This window comes from Hyaena hyaena, unplaced genomic scaffold, assembly GCF_003009895.1.
Source record: "Hyaena hyaena isolate Hyena2069 unplaced genomic scaffold, ASM300989v1 scaffold_308, whole genome shotgun sequence".
NCBI classification, from domain to species: Eukaryota; Metazoa; Chordata; class Mammalia; order Carnivora; family Hyaenidae; genus Hyaena; species Hyaena hyaena.
Genome location: NW_024080942.1, coordinates 194,329 through 216,868, shown reverse-complemented (window position 1 = coordinate 216,868; position 22,540 = coordinate 194,329). Strand labels below are relative to the sequence as shown.

Genomic DNA, 22,540 nt, shown 5'->3' with positions numbered 1-22,540 from the left:
GCAGCTCCCGTCCTTCCGTCTCTGTGCCCTTTGTCGGGCGGCGGAAGGGATGAGGGGGGCACCTGGCTTTCGAACGGGCGGGTGCTGAGAGTTGGCATTTTATTTCTTTTAATTATTTTAAATGTTTATTTTTGAGAGACAAAGAGAGAGACAGGGCGTGAGCAGGGGAGGGGCAGAGAGAGGGACACAGATTCCAATGCAGCCTCCAGGCTCTGAGCTGTCAGCACAGAGCCCGACGCGGGGCTCAAACCCACAAACCGCGAGATCATGACCTGAGCCGAAGTCAGACACTTAACCGACTGAGCCACCCAGGCGCCCCTGAGAGGTGGCATTTTAAATGAGAGACCCGGGTGGCAACGACAGGAGACAAATCAGGGGGGAAGCTGATGTCGATGCCGAGACTTCGTTCTGGGGCGTGTCTGTGGGGGCAGCCGCTGGGAACGCGGTTTTAAGTCAGCAGCATGAGGTTCCGGTACTCCAGCCACGCAGAGCTCGCAGTTCCCGTCCCTGGGAAGGGCAGACACGTGGGGTCCCCCCAGGGGCCTAAGTCCCCGTGTGCCCCCCAAGATTCGACCACCACGGGGCCATGTCCTGTGAGCTGTGACAAGTGACAGCTCAGGACACTCAGCGGCCATCTGCTCAGTGCCCCCGGCCCCCCAACACTCAGACCCCGGCCCTCCCATCCCACAAAGCCTAGCAAAGGCAAGGCCGATGTGTTCCAGCCTCCCCTGAAAACGTGTTTTCCTGTAAGGAAAGCCACCTCTGAACAGTGCTGTGTGTGGGCGTCCCCAGAGGGTCAGGCGGTGTTTATAGAAGATTTTAATTGTCATCGATTTCTTTTGCTCTCTCCAGTCTGTGAGTTTCGAGTTGCCTAACAATAATTGCTTTGAAAGTTTGCGTCGCAAATCCTGACTTTACCTGGCTCAGGGCAGCCCTGTGATGGGGAGTTCTGGGGCTGTGGCTTTCCTTTTGACATCACCAGGGGCTTCTGGGATCACCTTGATCGTTGGGAGAATCTGAATTGGAGGAGGAAGTTTCGTCCTTCCGTCCTCAGAAACCTGTCCGGGGTCCCCCCAAAAGACCAGACTCCAGCCCAGCTCCACCCGGGCAGGGTGGATCCAAATCGCCGGCTGTCTACCTGGTGTGAGCTCCACTTCGGGGCCAGCCTCATGTGTGCGCCCCGTGTGTGTGCCCCATGTGTGCACCCTTGTGTGTGAGCCCCATGTGTGCGCCCGTGTGTGCGCCCCGTGTGTGTGCCCCATGTGTGCACCCCTGCGTGTGAGCCCCATGTGTGCACCCCTGTGTGTGAGCCCCATGTGTGTGCCCCGTGTGTGTGCCCCATGTGTGCGCCTCTGCATTCACCCCTGTGTTGTGCCCCTGCGTGTATGCCCCGTGTGTGAGCCCCATGTGTGTGCCCCTGAGTGTGAGCCCCATGTGTGCACCCCGTGTGTGTGCCCCATGTGTGCACCCCTGCATTCACCCCTGTGTTCACCCCTGCGTGCGTCCCTGTGTGTGTGCCCCATGTGTACACCCTGCATGCGCCCCTGCGTGTGTGCCCCACGTATACACCCTGCGTGCGCCCCTGCGTTGTGCCCCACGTGTACACCCTGCGTGCGCCCCTGCGTGTGTGCCTGAGGCCCCTCGACGGCAGGAGGGTGAGTCTGGGGGCCGCAGAGCAGAGGCAGTCGAACACCTCTAGGCAGCTTCCCGTTAAGCCCTTGCCTGAGATTAGCTAGAATCCCACAGAACGTGCTTCAGAGCCCTGGCTCTCAGGGAAAGAAAGGCCCTTGAGCGTGGCCGACGGTCTGAGTCCTGGAGGGAAGGCCGGCGCTCCGCCGGCCCGGTGTCCTCAGCTAATGGCTTCTCCCGAGGCTGGAAGGCGCAGGAAGACACTCGCTCGCCTCTGAAAGCTCCAGCAGGTCGGGGGGCAGGGGTGCAGTTCAGGCTGCGCTGACGTAAACCTGGGCTTTGGAGTTATGTCCACAAGGGGCGAGGGGGGAGGGGCTGCTCCTTGCACGCGTCCCGGCTGCCTCGCCCGCAGGCCCCTCCAGGACCTTGGTCACAGTCTGGGCGTGGGCGTCCGCAGGGAGCCTGGCTTCAGGGACACGCACCTGTCCGTCCGCACCTCCCTTCTCCGCTGACCCAGGCCCGTCCCCATCCCTCAGGTGGCCCATACCTGTCCCCTTGCCTTTCTAGTTCCGCTGGATTTAGGGCTGGATTTCAAAACTGTCTCTTCCCTCCCCTTCCTCCTGCTTCTACAGTTACCCAGAGCGCTGCCCCCGTGATGCCCGGTCCCGGGGAGGGCCCTGCGCCTGCCCCCCCCGTGCCACGCCTCCACCTGGCTGGCCTCCCTCGGGTGCGGGTGGGGGGTGGGTCCCCCCGAGGCCTCCAGCTGCCGGCCGGCCGGTCTCTCGTGGTTGTGCTGTGACGTTACACGGCCAGGCCGTGAATTTCACTAGACCCTTGTCAGCTTATTTATGAGGCAAACCCCAGCTGCTGAGGGGACCCTGCCCCCCGAGCCCAGGCCTCACTGCTCCCCTGAACTTCAGATGGGCTCCTCTGGGCCATGCACTTACATTAGAACCGGGAGAGGGCCACACTCGGGGCTGACTGTGACCAAATCGAACGTATGGCTCCCTGCACCGCGTCCCCAGCCGCACAGAGGGTGGAGGGGTCCTCCGCTTCCCGCAGCGGGCGGTCCTGGCCAACCCCGCGTCTGGTCGAGGGCGCACCCCCGTCAGAGGCCGTGCGTCAGGTGGAACCTGCCAAAAGTGCCCTGCATTTCCGAAGAAACGAGGAGGGGATGCCGTGTGCGGGTGCGCGTGAGCGCCCGTGTAGACGGGCCCGGGGGGGCCTGCTGCGTGGCCAGGGGGCAGTGCCCACAGCCCAGCGTGCCGGTGTACTCGGCCCTTCCGGAGCAATCGCCCCGAGAGCAGGACAGTCACTGGGGAGCCTGTCACCATCAGGGGCGAGGAGACGCCTGTGACAGGGAGATGGTGCGTCAAAGCCTTCCTCCCTGGGCCACCACGTGGGGGGCGCAGGGCGCCCCAGCACCGCCGACCCAGCCGCGGGAAGGGCATCTCACACAGACAGCGGAGGAGCCCGCATGGGCTTCCGGGACCGTGGTCCCCGTCGGGGCCGGCAGACGTCGTGAGGCGAGGGAGGAGCGGCTGCGACCAAATCACGTGCTCCCAGAGGACAGAGGCGGCTCGACCCGCCCGACAGAGAAGCCGCCAGGCCAGTGCTGGGCCGACGGTCACTCAGGAGGACGCTAGGGATCGCGGCCCCAGCCGGTCACGTAAAGACCATAAATGGCTCCTTGCCCGCCGGCCGTGGAGGACGCCAGTCAGCAGGGCCTCGGCCAAGATGCTCCAGAAACGGAATGAGGGACGCTGCAGAATCGGACCAGGGAGTCTCCACCGGGGGCTCCCCGTTTTCTGTGCGCCTGTTCTCAGACCCCCAGGGGCCGTTGGGCAGGACGTGGGCTTCCCTGGGCGGTTTCATCAAGCTGCCCCCGGGTGCGGGGACGCTCTGCTGCGGGGCGCGGTGCAGCAGCCGGCGGGCAGGAGGCCCCAGCGGCCAGTGGGGGGCCAGAGCTTCCTGCCTCGGTCGCCCCCGGGTGCCCTGGGGTGGTCAGACTGCCTGCGCGTGTGTCCAACGTCAGCGCCGGTGCCTCTCGAGCGGGGGAGGGCGGTGCTGTGAGGCCAGGGAGGACAGGGTGTCGACGCCTCCTTGGCACCACTCGGTTCCTGAGGCCCAGTGCACGTGACCGGGATGCCGCCGTGATGGGGGGCCCTCCTGTGGCAGCGCCGCGCTGCACACTCAGGACAGGTCTCTGGCGCCTCCCGGCCGCACCCCTCCGGAAGAACGCGCACCTCCCACTGCGTGCCCTGCGAGGCCTGCTGTGTAGACGGCCCCTGAGAGACTCAGCAGGGCGTTGCCTCCTCTCCTCTGCAGAAGACCGGGAAGTAACCGAGCACGTGGACGATGTCGCAGGTGCTCAGGTGCCTCTGGCATCCCTGGAAGCCTTCTGAGGACCAAGCACACGTGCGCACACTCCTGCACACGCACGCGCTGGTGCACACGCCTGGACATGGGCGCACACACGTGTGCTCCGGAGCGCGGCTGCGTCAGGTCCCCCCTGCCTGGACTCCGCCACCAGGAGGCGCCCGCGCGGCTCTGCAGGCTTTTGGTGGCGGCTCCCGGGCCACCGTCCCTCCAGCTCCAGGACCGGCCACTGTTCGTGGCTTCTGGGAGCGGGTATTTCTCTAAAGTGGGAGAACACCCTCCCCTTCCTGCCCTCGGGGCCTCCGAGCAAAGGCTGCGCGCGCACCCGGCCCCACACCGCGGGGGCACCGCCCGGGTCACGGACGCTCCCGGGGACCCGACTGAAGCGTCCGCAGGAGGGGGCGGATTTTCCCAAGGGCGCGGCCCCAGGGCCCGCATGACTGTCCGCGGAGGAAAAGGGACGCGAGGCGGTCGCTGGGGCCGGGGCGCCCTCTCGGTCCCTATCAGGGAGGCGGGCGGGGGGCAGCCTGACCAGTGGTCTCGCCCTCGGGGAGGTGAATTGGCACGCGAGGCCCCACGAGCCCGGGGACCCACTTAAAAGGCTGCAAGGTCCAGGCCAGCCCTCCCCATGCGGTGGGGGGGGTCTGTCCGCAGTTCTCTCCCCCCAGAGGAAGGGGGCAGGGACCGGGGTGCAGGCTCCTCCTTGGGGAGGTGGGGTGCAGGGAAAAACATCCAGAGGCTTCCGCGGTGCTCGGCTGCCCCCTTGAGGCTGCTGGGAGCGAGGCCCTCAGGCAGCGTCTCCTGCGGGGCAGGCGAGGAAGGGCGGGGTGCACAGGCTCCGAGTCCGACCACCCACCGCCCTCAAGGCCCGGGGTGCGCGCGCCTTCTTCCTGCCGCGCGGGCGTCTCCGCGGGGCGGCGGGGCGGGGCGCGCGGGGCGGGGTCTGGGGCGTCTCCGCGGGGCTGCGGGGCGGGGTCTGGGGCGTCTCCGCGGGGCTGCGGGGCGGGGCCTGGGCCGGCTCCGCGGGGCGGGGCGGGGCGCGCGGGGCGGGGTCTGGGGCGTCTCCGCGGGGCTGCGGGGCGGGGTCTGGGGCGTCTCCGCGGGGCTGCGGGGCGGGGCGCGCGGGGGGGCGGGGCGCGCGGGGGGGCGGGGCTGCTCTGAGCGCGCGTGTCTTCCAGGTGTAAGTACTGCGACCGCTCCTTCAGCATCTCCTCCAACCTGCAGCGGCACGTCCGGAACATCCACAACAAGGAGAAGCCCTTCAAGTGCCACCTGTGCAACCGCTGCTTTGGGCAGCAGACCAACCTGGACCGGCACCTCAAGAAGCACGAGCACGAGCACGCCCCAGGTGGGCCGCGGGGTCGGTGGGGAGGGGGAGGAACGGGAGGGCTCAGTGAGGGCGCCCCTTCCCTGATGCTCGCCTGTCCCCACAGTGAGCCAGCACTCCGGGGTCCTCACAAACCACCTGGGGACCAGTGCCTCCTCCCCCACCTCCGAGTCAGACAACCATGCACTTTTAGACGAGAAAGAAGACTCCTATTTCTCTGAAATCAGAAACTTTATCGCCAATAGTGAGATGAGCCAAGCATCAGCGCGAACAGACAAAAGGTAAGGGATTCATCCCAGACCCCAAGAGGGTCCAGGTCCTAAGCCCACCTGTGTGGCCACACCCAGAGCAGGGACACCCCCGCCCCAGCGCCGGCTCTAGATGGGGACCCGGAGCCCACAGCAGACGGGGAGACCGACCGGCGTCGGCTGTGTGCCCAGCCCTGCCACCTGGACCTGGGGGGGGTTGGGCAAGGGGCTCCCCTCCTGCCTGGGTCTCCCGTGATGAGAGTAAGCGCCTGACAGGTGTGCCCCGAGTTACAGGCCAGGCGGGGGCTTCGCCACGAGCTCCACCTGAGCTCCACCGAGAGGCTGAGAGTCTAGAACATTTCTGTTGAATCTGAGGCACTAAAGGTTTCCAAACAGGAGCGTCGCCCTTTAAACACACACACATACACACACATGCATGCACACGAGGTCACAATGCATGCACACAGTGCACACCCATTCACACATGCACACCCTTATGCTTGCACACCCGTATGCATACACATGACCTCACACCCGTTCCTACATGAATGCCTGCACCTGAAATCATGCACACACAAATCCATACATTTATGCACATGAATGAAATCACACATGTACGCACATATGCACACTAACACATGACCGCACGCACATATGTATATATGCACATGAAGTCACACACATACTTACATGTACACACGTGTACACACACTGCACGTATGTACATGCATGTGCACTCATGCACATGCATATACACACATGCACTCACAGGCACACACGTGTACATGCAGATGCACTCAGGCACATGCACACACTCATACATACACACCACATATACATGCACGTTCACACACGTGCATATACACGCACATGTGTATTCACACACATGCACACACTCGTACACATACGCACCTTATATACATATGTGCATATACATGCGCTCACACACGCATGTACATTCACCATGCACTCATGTACATGCACGCACTCATACATGCACACACACTTGCATGCACACGCACACTTGTACACATGTGCACATGGTGGCAGAAAAATGGCAGACTTCAGAGTCGAGTGTAGAGGGTGATCTGCACAGCCCTGGATCCAGGTCTCACAGTGTGGCGCTCACTGCGGGTCCCTTCCAGAAGGACGCTTCAGAGCCCCAGGAGATGTTGGGTAAAAGTGGGGGCCAGACCACCCGGCAGAGCGCCAGAGACGCTGTGAACTTCTAGCGGCCTCGAGGAGCGAGCCATGGACTCTGCAGGGGAAAACAGCCCAGTGAGGGGGGGCCTGCTGCAGCCCCAAGCCAGGCCCAGAACCTGGGGCCAGAGCCCTGGCCCTTACGCCGGCCACAGGAGGGCCACGGCTCTGTGGCCCCCAGCGCCTGGCACTCTCTTCATCCACCTCCAGCAAGTGAGGAGACTGGGGACCCAGGTCCCCCCAAGGCAGGCTGGGGAACAGGGTGGAGGCATTGGGAAGGCCCGTCGAATTCATGAATGAACGTGACACTTGGACTTCCTCTGAGATGCCACATCCTAAACCGTGCCCCCTGGAGGGCGAGCTCTCCTGCCTGCCCAGGGTGGGCTTAGAGGAGGGGATGGCCGGAGAGCCTGGCTGTGGGCTCCGTTTCCCAGAGCCTCACTCCTGCTTGGAAGTGGAGACTCTCACCAGGAGGCAGCCCTGCCGAGGGCTGTGTTGCGGACAGAGTGCCCCGTGCGTCCTCGATTCCAGGCGGCACACGACGGTCTCACGGGAGCCTAGAGCCTGCCCCTCGGGGGCACGGAGCCTGCGTTCAGGCAGCTCTGTGGCCCGTGTGACAGCTGTCCGTGGTTTGAGCAGCGTGGTCTCTGCCTTCAGAGAAAGACCGACGTGAGCGCCCAGCACCGGGCTTTATCAGAGCCGCGCAGCCGGGCCGTGAGGCACACGGCCCTTTGAACTGTGACCGCCTGCGCCCAGGACAAAGGCCAACGGAGAGCCTACAAGGACTTGACCATGGCGTTCTCCGTGGGTGGGCGGCCATGCGGGTGAGCCCAGAAGTGCCAGGAAGACCTTCGCGCCTGGGGCCCGGGTGGCCCAGCTCTTCGCCGTGAGGAGGAGGAGGAGGAGGACTCCGTGAAACCCAGCAGGATGGGGGGAGGGGGAGAGGAGACCGCTCCCCCTTCACCACAGAACGTGTCAGCCAGGGCTTTCCTCTGGCCCCGGGGGGTGAGGCTCAGACAAAGGAGATTGGGCCCCACGTCCCTCAGAAAGCCTGGGGCACAACCAGCCACAAACCCAGGCCCTCGGATGGCCTGCCCCACCGAGGCCCTGCCCCAGAGCCCCCAGGGGGTGTCCCACATCATCGCCGGGCTGAGAACCACAATCATAGGTGACATGAATGCACCAATCTGTGCAAAGACCCGAGGCGTCGGTGGTTCTCCGTGGGGCCAGTGCGAACACAGCCCTTCCCGTGACCTTCAGGGAGAGTGTGGGGGCCGCCAGGCTTCCTGGCCCCACAGCCCCTTACAACCTGGGCTGAACTGTGTCCCCCCAAATCCCAGCCCCTAGTACCTCAGAATGTGACCTCATTTGGAAATATGGTCTTTACGGGTGTGACTGGTTAACACCAGGGTGGCCCCCAGTCCCACATGCTGTCAGGAAAGAAGAGATTAGGACGCAGCCACACGCGCAGGGAGAAGCCGTGTGAAGATGACGCAGAGACGGGAGATGGGGAGAGACATCGACAGCCAACAGGTGCCAGGGACCGCCGACCAACCACCAGCGGCCGCGGGAGGCCGGGACAATTGTCCCTGGACCTCGGAAGGAACCAGGCCCAACCGCGCCTGGGTCTCGGACTCCAGCCTCCAGAACCAGGAGAGATTAGGCTTCTGTTGTTGAAGCCCTGGGCCCGGTGCTGGGTCCTGGTGGCCCCGCTGCTGGGTCCTGGTGGCCCTGGGGCGTCACCTGTCAGCGGCAGCTGTTCGGAGGCCTGCACACTCATGCAGGTGCCCGGTCTGTCTGAAGCAGATGCCAGCCTGCTGGACCCCATCTTCTGTCCCTGCTACCCTCACCGGGTGCCCCTGGCGGATGCAGGCCTCCGGGCCGGGGCCGTGGTCCCTGCCCCCAAGCAGAGGCTCATGTCGAGAAACCACAGAGCACACGTAGCTCCGATGACACATGCCCCCGGCACCAGCTGAACACGATCCCAGTCGGCCACCAAGGCAGTCACCTGCGCAGTTCATCCCATCGACAGGGAGGGCGTGTTCCCATGCCGCCGAGAGGGGACGGGGCCTGAGATGGCAAGTTCGCCCACCGGAGAGCCAGGGAGAAGGGCAGGACCCGGATCCCAGCCCGCGTCCCTTGGCTCTGGAGCCCTGCCTCTGGTGGGCGGATGTGCCTGGTCACAGCACAGGGGACCGTCGGGGGTGGGGGGAAGCGTCAGGGTTCCTCAAGCCCGCGAAGGCAGGTCAGGTGTCAGCATCTTATACTTACTCCGGGAAAGGCAAGGACGGAAGAAGAGCATGGCCGATAGCCCGCGATCAGGGGCCTCCCCGGCCCAGTCCGTCTGCACCGACCTCTGTGTCTGGAGGCCACCAGTCACTCAGAAGCGACGCCCCCTCCCCTGATGCCCAGAGCAGGACCCCAGTCTCCCCTGACGGATTCCTGTGGGCCATGCGAGGTCCGGGAGGAACAGGGTCTGGGGGCTCTGACCTCCGGCCCAGACGTGGGCTCAGGAGGCATGTGGCCGCCCTCCCCGACCCCTCCACCTGCATGCTGGACACGTGCCAGGTGGCCTTGGGCTAGTGGCATTTTTGGAAAGAAACGAGAAGGCTCACCCTTGCTCAGCTTGGGTTTTCCCCCTTTTTTAGAACTTTTTATTGATTTGTTTTGAGAGAGCAAGCAGGGGAGGGGCAGAGAGAGACAGAGAATTCCACACAGCAGACCTGCTGTGGGGCTTGAACCCATGAACTGTGAGATCATGACCTGAGCCGAGATCAAGAGTCCAACGCTTAACTGGCTCAGCCCCCCCAGGAACCCTGAGTGTTTTCCTCTTAAAAACGAGGATCCAGAGGGGCGCCTGGGTGGCTTAGTCAGTTAAGCGTCTGACTTTCACTTAGGTCATGATCTCGCGGTTTGTAGGTTCGAGCCCCGCGTCGGGCTCTGTGCTGACTGCCAGCTCGGAGCCTGGAGCCTGTTTCAGAGTCTGTCACTCCCTCTCTCTCTGACCCTCCCCTGCTCATGCTGTCTCTCTCTCTCTCTCCTAGAAATAAATAAAACATTAAAAANTGTTTCAGAGTCTGTCACTCCCTCTCTCTCTGACCCTCCCCTGCTCATGCTGTCTCTCTCTCTCTCTCCTAGAAATAAATAAAACATTAAAAAAAAAAAAAAAAAAAACGAGGATCCAGAGTGGAAAAGCCTTACCCAGCCAGGGTCACCCTGAGGGAAACGTGGGGTCCGCGCTGCAGGAGGGAAGTCATCGGCCTCTGAAACCAGCTCACCCTCGTCTGGGCTGGTTTCCCTGGCTGACGACAGCCCAGCCCTCACTCTGCAGAACCTCAGGCCCCCAGAGCCCCTATCTGCAGAGAAGCCCCTGTCACCCTGGGTGGCCACTGTCCCTGTGTCCTGTAGGTGGCCAAGAGGAGCCAGCAAGGGTCAATCAGCAAACCTCCCCAAGGGTACCCCTTGTGCAGTGCCCAACCCCAGCTCCAGCCCCCAAGACCTCCTTCCCCACCGGACTGGCCGTGGCTTCCTTCCCGACACACACATCCGGCATCACAGGAGCCCTGCCACCAGGCCCCCCCCCGCCACGCCCTGGCCCCCTCCTCAAGGGGCTGCTGAGGCCGAGGGTTCTGACGACACCCTCAGAACCTCAGCCCTGAGGGTCCCTGTGACCACTGAGGCAGGCTCTTCCCACAGGGGGGCGAGGACGGCCTTGGGGGGGGAGCCGAGCGGAGCCCCAGTCGAAAGCCTTTTGGGGCCCGAGGCTAACTCCCTCCCCTGTCACGTCAGGCCGGAGGCCCCGGACCTGGACGCCAACTCCCAGTGTCCGGGCTTGGCCAGCGCGAAGCCAGAGGACGTGGAGGAGGAGGAGGAGGAGGAGGAGGAGGAAGATGACGACAGTCTGGCGGGCAAGTCCCAGGACGACACCGTGTCCCCCACGCCTGAGCCCCAGGGTGCCTACGAGGACGAGGAAGACGAGGAGCCGCCCGCCTCCCTGGCCGTGGGCTTCGAGCACACCCGAAGGTGGGGGCCGGCCCTCCGGGGGCCACACCGGGGCAGCCTCTCCTGCGAGGGCCCGGGCCGGGGAGGGGCCTGAACGTCACGAGGGCCCCCGAGACCCAGCGCCTTCCCGTTTGGGCCCACCCGGGTCCCCAGCAGGGGCCCCACCGCGGGGGGCGGCCGCACACACTTCCCGAGCGAGGAGGCAGGGCTGGGAGGGCAGCTGAGAGGGAGCTGCTGTGCCCTGACGGTCCCCGGCGCTCGGCCGGGCCAGTGCGCGGGGCTCCAGCAGCCTGAGCGCCGGCGGTCTGGAAGTGGTGCGGGCGGGACCCCTTCCCGCGTGGCCCGGCTGCTCGCTGCCTTGGTTGGGCCCCCGTGATGCGGCCGGCGCTCCAGAAGGTCCTGGGGGAGCCCTTCGGGGACTGCCTGCCCCCCCCCCCCCCCCGTCCCCTGGCCCCTCCAGAGCTGCCCCCTGACCTGTGCTCCCTTCCCAGAGCCCCGGGCGCCCGCCTGCTGCTTGCGGTGTGTGCACGTACTGCCCCCTGCCGGGCCCTCCGTGCACGTACTCCCCCCTGCCGTGGCCTGTCCGTCGCTCCCCTGCATCTGTGTGGCTTCTGTCCAGGTGTCGGCGTGTCTGTGTGTCTGTCTCCTTGTGCATGTGGCTCGTTGAGACGCCGTGGCGTGCATGCAGGCGCGAGCCGGCCGCGGGGCATCAGCGAGGTGGCCGGAGGCCGAGCAGCTAACGCAGGCCCCCTCCCCCCGGTCGTGCAGGTGTATTGAGGAGGAGCCAGGCGGTCTGTTAGCTTTGGAGCCGATGCCGACTTTTGGGAAGGGGCTGGATCTGCGCAGAGCAGCTGAGGAAGCGTTTGACGTTAAAGATGTGCTTAATTCCACCTTAGACTCTGAGGCTTTAAAGCAGACCCTGTACAGGCAGGCTAAGAGCCAGGTAGGTACCGAGCAGAGACCCCCAGCACCCCAGGCCGGGTGGCAGGTGGTGCCTCCTTTCGTGGCGGCCACCCTGTGCCGGGGGCACGCCGGGCCCACCGTCCCCGGGCCCACTGCATCGGCTAGAGACGGCCAAGCCACCGCCACTTCCCCGCAAGCAGGGGTGGGGCAGGGAGAGGTCGAGGCAGGTGAAGGGGAGCCGGGCATCCACAGATGCGTGGGTCGCTGCCCTCTCGTCCCCAGCGGCAGGCGCCCCCGGCCAGGGGTCCGGCCTTGAAGCTGGGTCGGCCTCCGCCCTCTCTGATTCGAGCACGAGCAGCGGGTGGCCCAGGACTCTCCCGAAGGGAGGTCATCACACAGTCCCTGGCCCCACGCTGGAGCTTTGGCAGGGTCAGCGAGGGCCCCCCTCTGTAGCGCCGGCGGCCACAGGGCCCCGCCTCCTGCTTCCGTCTGTCGAGAGGAGCGGGCTGTCTGTCAGCCCAGCCCTGAGTCTCGGCCAAATCCGTCTGCGTGTCTGTCTGTGTCTTTTTACTAATCCCGTCCAGAGTGTAAAGCCGGGTGGGAGGGGGGTCGGCCTTCCCCCGGCCCCCTGCGCTCTGGGCGGCCCCCAGGTCCCCTTACCTCGTGCCCTGTGTCTCGTGGCAGAACTGTCCTGTGGACTAGCCGTGCTCCCGGCCCAGATCGGCGCTCAGCTCGGACCAGCTGTACGTCTGTGCTGTGCTGTCCCCACAGTTGTCCAGCCGGGCAGCCCCCAGGCCCCCCAGGGCCCCCCAGACAGACACTGCTTCTTGTCGGCCACCAGCAATTCCCAGAGCCCTCAAAAAAGTGGGGCTGGGCGGGGGGGCAAAGAGCGGAGGGGCCCCTGTGCACGGAGCCCAGCACACACCCACCCCGCCACCTCCCGCCACATCCTCCTCTCCCGGGCCCCAGGGGAGTGCCTGGATGTGGGCAAGGCTAAGCCGGGCCAGAGGGCAACTGGGGGCCCGGAAGGGGCCAGCTGGGGTCTGCGGGACCCCGCTCACACGGCTCACCTGCCTGTCGTGTGTGTGTGGTGTGTGCGTGCGTGTGTCCTTGTTCCCCCGGCCAGGCGTATGCAATGATGCTGTCCCTTTCCGAGGAGGCCCCTCTGCACACCTCCTCCCAGAGCCCTCTGGACGCTTGGCTGAACATCACGGGAGCCGCGCCGGAGTCCGGAGCCTTTAACCCCATCAACCACCTCTGACGGGCCCAGGATGGGCTGGGGTCTGAGTCCAAGCAAGGCAGCCGTGGGGCCCCGACGTCCCAACAGAAATCCCGGCTGCGGAAGATGGAGAAGTGAGCCTCGGGGAGCGGCGTGGCCCGGGCCGGAGAGAACCCCCGTCACCTGCGTTGACCACTCCTCAGCACCCACCCCCCACACACCATGGTTCAGCTCTAACTTTTCCAATGAGAACTCAGAACCCAGGAGTCGCTGAGCGGTCCTGGAGCCCCACCGTCTGAGAACTGGTCTTAAGAACGGCCGGAAGTGGTTCCGGAAATGGTACAGCACACGGCCAGCCACGTGCAGCCTGCGGGAGCTGCTCCCAGAACCGACCCGGTGGGCGGGGACGGGAGTGCGACCCCAGCTGACGCCACAGCCGGGTCACCTCGGGCACCTGCTGGAGTCTCGGAAAGGAACAGGCGGCCTCGGGTGTGCTCTGGAAAGGGCGATCGCCCCGCCGATTTTTATAACGAGAATGACAAGAGTAACCCTTTTGGTAATCTTATTGACGACAGAGTCTATTTAAGCATGTGGTTTTGAAAATAGACAGTATTTTTTACAAAATCAAAAAATGACTTGCAAATTGTTTTTTAAAAAGTAATTTTGCATTGCTTTGAAATCTCAGCTCACTTGCAAACCCAAACTGGGAACTGGTACCGTGTTTGGGCGTGTTCTTTATACTGCAGATAACGGAGAAATTTTCTATCCCTGACCGTGTTTGTAAAGCCGTGATTCTGGGGACGCCCCCCACCCCCGCAGCACCAAGGGGCCCGGGGCGCTCTCCTGGGAGCAGTTTCAGACTGGACCTCGGAATCCTTAGACGTGATATCCTGGGCCGGCCCACAACCGGCAGGCGTGTGTGGCGCGCAGTTCATGCCTGTGGCCCCTCCGATCATATGGGGAAGGCGGGAGGGGCGGCTCTGGTCCCCTGTGCAGGGGTGGGCCTGGCATCCACGGCCCTGCCCACGCGGCCTGCGCGTCGGCCACACCCCCGCCAGCTCCCCCCACCACTCTGCAGATGGGCGCCCTGCCGGCCACACCCAGGTCTCCGGCCCCCCTCACCCACGCCGTCAGACGGACAAGGGGGGAGGGGGCATCCCCTGTGGCCGCCGTGGGGGGCGCTCTGCGGCTCCCCGGCCCCAGGCCGCCCGCCAGGCTCTGCACCCACGCGAGCCTGGGGCTCCGGGACACGACTACCAACTGCTCCGGCACGGCTCCCCGGCGGACCAGCCCCGCTCCAGGATGGACAGACGGACAGGCGTCCGGGCGGGACTTGCCGCGGAACAAACACAGCACAGCCCGGTCGGGACGGGTCTGCTTCTCCAGCCGGGTGGGCTTTAAGTTATTCCCGTAGGGGCCAACTTCAAATCATAATTTGTTTCCCTGATGGAATTTACCTTAATCTGTATATAACTTGTAATTTTTTCTAATTCATTTCTTTTCTTATTTTATTTCTTCCTTAACAGTATTTTGGCATTAGACATTCTTATTGTGAAGAAATATTGTTAATATAAGTACTTAGTGAAGGACCAAAACCGTGTATAAGGTCGTGTGTTGTGTGATCGATACCCAGGGAGCAGGGAGGTTTTAAACGTGCCAAATACCCCCGCGCCCCCCGACGGATCCTGCTGCCCCGTTTCCAGACAATCACGTGTTTTTGTTAAATTAGAGTTTCAGTTACCTTTGCATTGAAGACAAGTGTTCTATTTATTTCTTTTATTGTTTGGAAGAAAAAAAAAAAGAGAACTCGTGTCCCAACAGGAAGAGAAAAAGATCGCCCAAGTTGCCCTTAAAAAAGAATGTAGATGCGAGCGGTGGGGGCGCCCGCGCCTGAGGTCGGGGGCCCGGTGGGGGTCGAGTCCCCTGGCTCTCGAGTCTCCCTGCGGGCCAGAGCCGCTGCGCCCCCAGGTGCCCCCACTGCTCCAGGCCAGCGACAATCGTCTGTGTCGGCGCCAGAGACCTGCGTGGGGCCCGCGGGCCCTGGAGAAAGGGTTGCACCCGTTCTCGGTCCACGGGAGGTAGCAGGCGGCTCACGAGTGTGTGCAGCTAGAAGGTCGCCTTGCCTGAGAAAGAGCTGAGGCTTTGACCTTGGGCCACCCCTCCCCCCCCCCCGCCTCCTCACACGCACCCACCTCCCCCCCAGGCCCACCGGGCGTGGCGTGGGCTTTCTGATTTCCCCTCCACCCAGATGGGACCGTTTTGCAGAGTCGACCTCAGATATAAACGCCCATTTCTGTAAACCCAAATTATATTTCTTCTGCTAAAGAATAAGGTGTGTGCTTCTTTGCGATATGACTCTCTCTGCCCAAAATAGGAAGTTTGGCCAGTGGAGACCAGAACCTGCTCTCCGTGATCCCAGGCGAGGGGCGTTCCGTCATTTCCGGCCATTCTGGCCAGCGGCTCTCCCCTCCCCTCCCTCCCAGAGCCCCACCCGCACATCCCCAGTCCTTTCCTCCCCCCCCAGAACAATTAGAGCTATAGCCCCATTTCTCCTAAACATTCAGGCCCTTGGGCCCAAGCACTTGACAGGTTTGGGGGGTCTGTCCTTGGACCCCCCCCCCCGACAGAGTGAGCACTTACTCCCCGCGCCTGGTGCCTCTCTCCGCCGCCTCCGGGCCGCAGCCCCGCACAGCCCGGTCAGGCCCAGCCCGACATTGGGGGGCCGGGGAGCTGGACAGCCAGAATGCTGAGACCCCAGCTTCAGGGCACGGCTGCCACAGGGGAACAGGCTGGCTGGCCACGGTGTCCGTGGGTGGTGGCCAGCATCGGGCCTGTGCACTCGGGCACCACTCGGCTGGGGTCCCTTACATCCCCTAACGGAAATTCAGACGGAAGGCTCCTCGCCCTCCCCTCCGTCCCTCAGACCGCGGCCCCCGGAGGGCCGACGCCGTCCCACCCCACCCCTGCTGCTGCCGAGCTGTGACCCTTTGGCCAGCCAGGGCCTCCGCGAGTAGGCCCGAGACCCCCTGTTCTGAACCTGGGGGCGTGCTTTCCTGCAGCCTGTGCGGGGCCCCGGGTTCACGGGGCAAGCCCGCGGGGGCCTTCCTGTCCGAGGCAGGAGCACCACCGGACTGCCCAGACCCCGACAGGCCCGGCACCTCCACGGCCCGAGGCTGGCCCTGGAGGCTCGCAGGGCCCCGGGCCCTCTCCGTCCTAGCTGCTTCTTCACTCGGCGTCCGCAAAGCACTTGCCCAAATACGTTCTCGCCCGTGGTAGCCTTGAAGCCTCGAAGCACTGGATCGTGGTCCCCCCGCCCCGTCCCCCTGCCCAAGTGACTGAAAGCTACTGAGCTGTATTCACTGTGCTGCCCGGGGAAGCGGCGAGGGGGGCAGCGCGCGCCCCGCCCGGCCAGGGTGGCGAGGCCGGGGCCGCCCCCGGTCGGTGGAGGTCAGCCGGGTATCAAAAGCCATGAAACTGTCTGCAGCAGCGAGCAATACTGTGACAAGACGTTCCTGCGTGACCAGGAGCCTTCTTTCCCTCCCTGCCTTCCGGGTCTGTGGTGTTTTCCTTTCCGTCACTGATTCGTCCCCTGGCTTTTGGAAAAGAAAACAAAAGGCAGCTTGAGTTTCCAAACGTGCAATTCACTCGTGAGCTGAGCGCTTCCCAATGTTTCTGGGCGTGTTTCCTGCCGTCGGTGCTCCCGAGGTGAGGCGAGCCGAGCCCCCGTGTCCGAGCACCTGCTGGCAAGACCCGCGCCCGCGCGCCCGCACCCCTTCCCGCCGTTGATCCATCGCAGATCCGGTTCAGTTCGTTTTCTGGGTTTTCTTTTGTTTTCGTTTTGTTTCATTTTTCTTTTAGAACTGTGTAGCGTTGGAAAAGAAATCAAGTGTAAACGTCAGGCTTTCATAGAACGTTTTTTAAAAAACATAAAACCATTGAGAAGGAGGCCGGTGTGTGTCCCACGTCCCCGTGATTGTAAATTGCTTCTGTTATAAGTAAACCGTGCATGACTCGTGTTTCGCGGTCATTATTGTGTCTGTTCGTGAAATTTTTATGAAAAGGAGAATTCCGTAGATGCACTTGCTGACTTCTGTGATTAGGGTCTACGTCCTCCGGGCTGGGAGCTCAGAACTGCTCAGGCCAAAGCGCAGTTCTTAATCAACGTGGAAATCGCTGAAGAACACAAAGGCAAAGACACCCAGTGTAGCAAACCATCGAGAGTGATTCTGCCGATTTCATTTTGATGCTTGTGATAAAGACAGATGTGCTTGTGTAGAGAAACGTCTTTAAGATGATGCCTAGGAGCAGCTGATTCGAGGCTAGTGCTGTAGAATAGGACTGTGCGCCAAATGTAACCTTTCCGATGCTACAATGAATTTATACATGAGATTGATATGCAATAAATCTGTGTGCTTTTCTAAGCCCTGGTGCCCGCGAGCTTCACTGAGGGGCAGCGGAGGCCCCCGGGATGGGGAAGGACTAGGGGTCAGAGTGTGGCCAGCGGCACGGCTCACCAGCCTGGGACGAGGGGCCTCGGGGACAGGCTCTGGGACGTGCAAAGCCATCAGCTCGACACTACCACCTGGGCAGGCACCCTTGCGATTCACCTGCCCGAGCTCAGGGAAGTGCCCTGCCCTCGATGGCTCTGCGGTGACTGTGCTGGTCTCCCGGTGGCCTCTCCCCGAGTGTGTCTCCCCCAAGGCATGTTGGCCTCCGGGCGTGTCTGCCTCCAGGTGAAGGAGCCCATCCTGTAAGGCCAAACCTAAACACGCCCCTTCTTAAGGGAGGGCCTGCCCACCAGCCAGCCCTCCACACCGGCCGGCCCTCCTCACTGACCAGCCCCCCACAATGGCTATGCCTACTGTCCTTGCACTGTCCCCACCCGGGACCTGAGCCTGCCCTCCAGGCAACGGCCGGATGGACTGGGGCTGAACAAAGGGCCGGGGGGCGCGGGGGGGGAGCTCCTCACCCTTCCTTTACACGCCACCCACCTTCGCCCACTCAAGCGCAGTGTTCAGCCCCTAAATTCCGGGGTCTTACACCAGGAAGTCCTCCCTATGGCCTCTCCCCTTCCACCAGGGTGTGGAGGTGAGGTGGGAGGCGTGCCTCGCACACTCAAAGAGCTGTCTGTCTGACAGAACAGCCCCACCCTCACCAAAACGACACACGGCCTTCCCCAGGTGTGTGAGGCGGGAAGAAAACAAGATCAGCGTCAAAAAGAGGAATTGGGTGATTGTACCCTCCTCCTGACAGCTGTAGGGGTGTCTGGCCCAGAGTTTCCCCACAGCCTCTCAGGCCCCCAGGACACCCAGAGGCTCCTGAGCCTGTTCCCTGGTCAGAAACCACCACTTGACTGGATTTAGGGCTGCAAAGATGGAAAATGCTGGGACTTACCTCTCTATCTCCAAGGCCTAGCGTAAAACACTCTCTTGGTAGAAGATGGGTTGCACAAGTGGATAGACGGTTGGATGGATGGATGGATGGATGGATGGACTGTAGATGGATGGATGGATTGTGGATAGAGGGATGGATAGATGAGTGGATGGATGGATGGGTGGGTGGATGTATTGTAGATAAATAGATGAATGGATGGATTGTGGATAGATAGATGGATTGTCAATGGATGGATGGATGGATGGAAGGGTGGATGGATGGATTGTAGATGGATGGATGGATTGTGGATACAGGGATGACTAGATGAGTGCATAAATGGATGAATGGGTGGATTGTGGATAGATAGATGGATTGTGGGTGGATGGATGGATGGATGGATTATGGGTGAATGGATGGGTGGATGAATGATTTGCTATAAGGACCCTCACTGCAGGAAAGTTCCCACGTGGATTCTGGGAACTGCAGTGCCTCTGAGGGGCCTGAACGTGCTCTGACAGGAGGAATGGGGAGGGGGCCTGGGGTCCCTGCAACAGCAGCGCTGGTAGCCTGAAAGGGAAGGAGCAGAAGTTGATCCTGAAACAAGATCCCTGGACCCAAATCTGAGGCATTGAGCCTTTTTATTTTCTTAATACCATCAAGTGAAGTGTGTTTCCCCAGTGAGGCATTGGTAGGGGGAAGTGTTTAAAGATTTCAAGGCTGTTTTCCTCCCAGATGTGACTGACGAAGTGTTGGTGAGGTCTTAAGCCCCGGTGGTCAGATGCAGGGCTCACCCCAGAGCTCCAGGCAGAGAGGCGGCCTGAGCGGCTTGTCTCTGGGAAATACATTTCCGTTCTCAGGGGACAGATCATGAGAATCATGGGTCTGACGAATGGCTGTGCTTCCAAATCACTCACAGCGACGGGGTGACAGTGTCCAGCACCCCCACCGTGGCCCGGGGGCTCCGTCCCTCCCATCCCATCCAGCCCCGCAACCTTCCTCCTCATTAGCCCTGAGGGGAGAGGAAAATCCAAACCACAAGGGCGCCATCTGATAATAGCCTTATTGTCGGGGGACCCAGAGGAAGAAAGAGCAGAGACACAGTTGCTGACAAGCAGACTTTGTCTTTCTGGAGCCCAGCTCCTCGCACAAAAGACTGAGGAAAAGGCTCCATTTTGGAAATGGGAGGGAGGAGGGGGGTGCAGAAATCAACTGGAGAAAAAGTGTCAATGAGGAATCTGTTTTCTGGGAAAAGAGAGGCTTCTGAATTCGCCCTCAGATTCATGTGGGGCCAGTGGGCCTGTTGGTTATTTGCAGAGAAGCTATTTTGAGAATCGTTAACCTTATTTCTCATGGCAGCAAATGTCCTCCCCAAATCGAGATGCATCCTCATTTAGGGTAAAATGGCCCGACGCCAGGTGGCTTTCATGGGGCCCGAGGAGCCGGACGGGGCTCTAGGGTAGGAGGTGGCTTCCAGCCACCAGCCAGGATCCCAGGGTCTGTGAAGGAAAACGCGCCTGTGTCTACGGCGGCCCCGGCGACGGCTTCCGCACAGCTTACCCCAGGTTCGCTCCAGGGGCCAGGGCAGAAGACGACGGAATTCTAAGGTTGCGAGAAGGGGGAGCGTGGGCACCAGCTGAGACCCCGCAGAGGGGGCTGGGGCCACCCAGAGCCGCCTCTTCTGTCCAGGGACCTGGCCTGTGGCCCTCAGATTCCTGAACCCACCAGGAGGTTCCGGGTAAAGCCGGTGGAGAGCAGGAGCCGGCTTCTAGAACGCAGTGAGCTGAGAACCGGCATCCACACAGAGGCCTGTGTGCCGACGTCCACCGTGGCTTTATCTGCAGTAGCCCCGGCCGGGAAGACACGGCTGTCCGTCCACTGGCGAGGGAACGCACTGCGTGGCCGCGCAGGAAGGCGCCTCGTGGGAGCAGGCGGACAGCGTTTACCCAGAGCTCCGTGCAGCAGGGGTCCGCCGCCAGCACCTGACTTGGGGAGGCTAACAGGCAGGCAGGGGCCTGGGGGAGCCTCCTGGTGGAAAGAAGGAAGGTTCTAGGTGAGCCCAGATGGGGCCTGGGGAGCCGGAGGCACTCACCAGAAGCAGGCGCCCCACGTGATTATTTGGGGGCGCTCGCGGCTTCCTCTGGCTGCTCCTGAGTCGGGGGCAGGACGATACTTTGGGAAGCCGCCAGCAACGGTTCAATCCCGGCCCCTTAGGGCTCATTGTTCCAGGGGATGTTGTTTGACTTTCTAGGTTGTTCTCTCAGTCTGTGGGTCAGAGGTCAGAGTCCCGTGTTTGCGGACGATCTGCCTGTTGTCGGTATGTCCGGTCTCTGGGAACACAAGCACGCATCTGCAGGAAGGAACGCTGCTCATCCGTAAACAACCAACCACAGACACACGACATTCTAGAAAAGGCAGAGCCGTGGGGACGGGGAAGCTGTGTGGGGTGTGAGTGCGGTTACACACCTCCACACTTGTGCAAGACTCAACTAACAGTGTCCTCTGAGGGGCGGTCTTATTACAGGTCCTTGTACCTCAATTAACCTGATTTTTTTCAAACAGCGTGTCCCGCCCACCCCCTCTTTGAGGCATGGATCCATCATGAAGCCCGAGGTCCCTAAACAGGCTTCGAACTTAGGCCCAGGCTGGCGAGGGCAGGTCCCCACCCGACCAGCTGGCCCTGTGAGGAGCCCTTCCCCCACAGCACCTGGGCCGGGGCAGGGGGCCCAGCTCGGGGCGGGGGCTTCCAGCCTTGCTTCGCAAGCCCCGCCTGGCCTGGCGCGGACCTCAGAGCCACAGACTCCAGCCGAAACCTTCTGGACGGTTTACAGCAGGTTATGTGAGCAGGAAGCGGATAGAAACACGCATGTGGTGAATAAATACCCAACTCTGAGAAGTTTGGCTTTTAAATGTGTATTTATTGATTTTGGGAGAAAGAGTGTGCACACGCACAGAGCAGGGGAGGGGCGGAGAGGGTCCCAGCAGGCTCTACGCTGTCAGCGCAGAGCCTAACGCAGGGCTGGATACCACGAACCTCGAGACCATGACCTGAGCTGAAATCAAGAGTCGATGCTGAACCGCCTGAGCCCCCCCACCCCCACCCCCCGGGCGCCCTGGGAGGGTCTTCGCTGGGAAGCTGGAGAGACAGAGGAGGGAGCCGGGGGAGGGGACAGCGGGGGATGGGTTCTAATCTCTCCAATGACTTGTAGACTTTGAATGGCTTTGGGGCCATTTCAATGTAGCGACGAAGAGAGAGAAACAGGTCTACTTCTTCCTTTCCAGCTTGAGCCCTTTCTCCTGCGCCGCCGCACTGGTGAGGACCGCCCCGTCCCGCACCCGAGCTGCAGGAGAGAACACTGTCCATCCGTCACCACTGGGCATGACGCCTGGACCTGGATGAGGGAGTTCCCTTCGGTCCCTCCATTGCTGAGGGGACTTTTATCACTCTCACGTCCTGGGTTGGGTCAAATACTCTGTCTAAGTTTTTTACCAGTATCGATCTTTAAGTGATTTATACCATTTTACATAAAATATATGAACTTTGCTGAACTATGATCTATTCTTTGCCTCCGTCTTCTGTGCTTTTAGTATATTTTACTTCTGCACGCGTTATGAAGTCTGGGATGGGCTGTCGTTACTCTTGCTTTAAATAGTCTACTATCGGGGCGCCTGGGTGGCTCAGTCGATTGAGCGTCCATCTTTGGCGCAGGTCATGATCTCATGGTTCGTGGGTTCGAGCCCCGCGTCGGGCTCTTTGCTGGCAGCTCAGAGCCTGGAGCTGCTTCCAATTCTGTGTCTCCCTCTCCCTCCGCCCCTCCCTCACTTGTGCTCTGTCTCGGTCTCTCAAATATAAATTTAAAAAATCTGTCAGCACAGAGCCCGACGCGGGGCTCAAACCCATGAACCACGAGATCATGACCTGAGCCGAAGTCAGATGCTTAACTGACTGAGCCCCCAGGTGTCCCATAAAAAAGTTTTAAAAACAATATTTTTAAATTTAAAGAATTTATTTAAATACACCCAGGAAAAAAATCTCATGTGTATTTATGTGTTTACAGTTTCCAATGGGCTTCTATTGCTTGTGCAGACCTGAATTTACCTCCCTTATCCTTCCCTTTTGGCCCAAAAAACTTTCTTTGACATTTCCTGTGGTGCCAATCCGTTGGTGGTGAATTCTCTCATCTTTTGTCTTGATTTCAAAATGTCCTGATTTCACTTTCGGTTCTGACAGATGTCCTCACCAGAAACGGGTACCTTGGTGGC

At 61.6% G+C, this 22,540-nt stretch overlaps 1 protein-coding gene across 1 annotated transcript in view; it reads left to right on the top strand.

Moving 5' to 3' along the window:
• The window catches only part of PRDM16 (PR/SET domain 16), a 201,852-nt gene extending 187,426 nt beyond the window's left edge, over window positions 1–14,426 (top strand). Inside the window, exons 14-18 of the mRNA XM_039248308.1 lie at window positions 5,187–5,356; window positions 5,442–5,616; window positions 10,573–10,806; window positions 11,554–11,728; window positions 12,815–14,426. Of these exons, the coding sequence (XP_039104239.1) occupies window positions 5,187–5,356; window positions 5,442–5,616; window positions 10,573–10,806; window positions 11,554–11,728; window positions 12,815–12,949 (889 nt within the window). The 3' untranslated portion in view covers window positions 12,950–14,426. The remainder of the gene's footprint in view (window positions 1–5,186; window positions 5,357–5,441; window positions 5,617–10,572; window positions 10,807–11,553; window positions 11,729–12,814) is intronic.
• The last annotated feature ends 8,114 nt before the right edge of the window (window positions 14,427–22,540 follow it).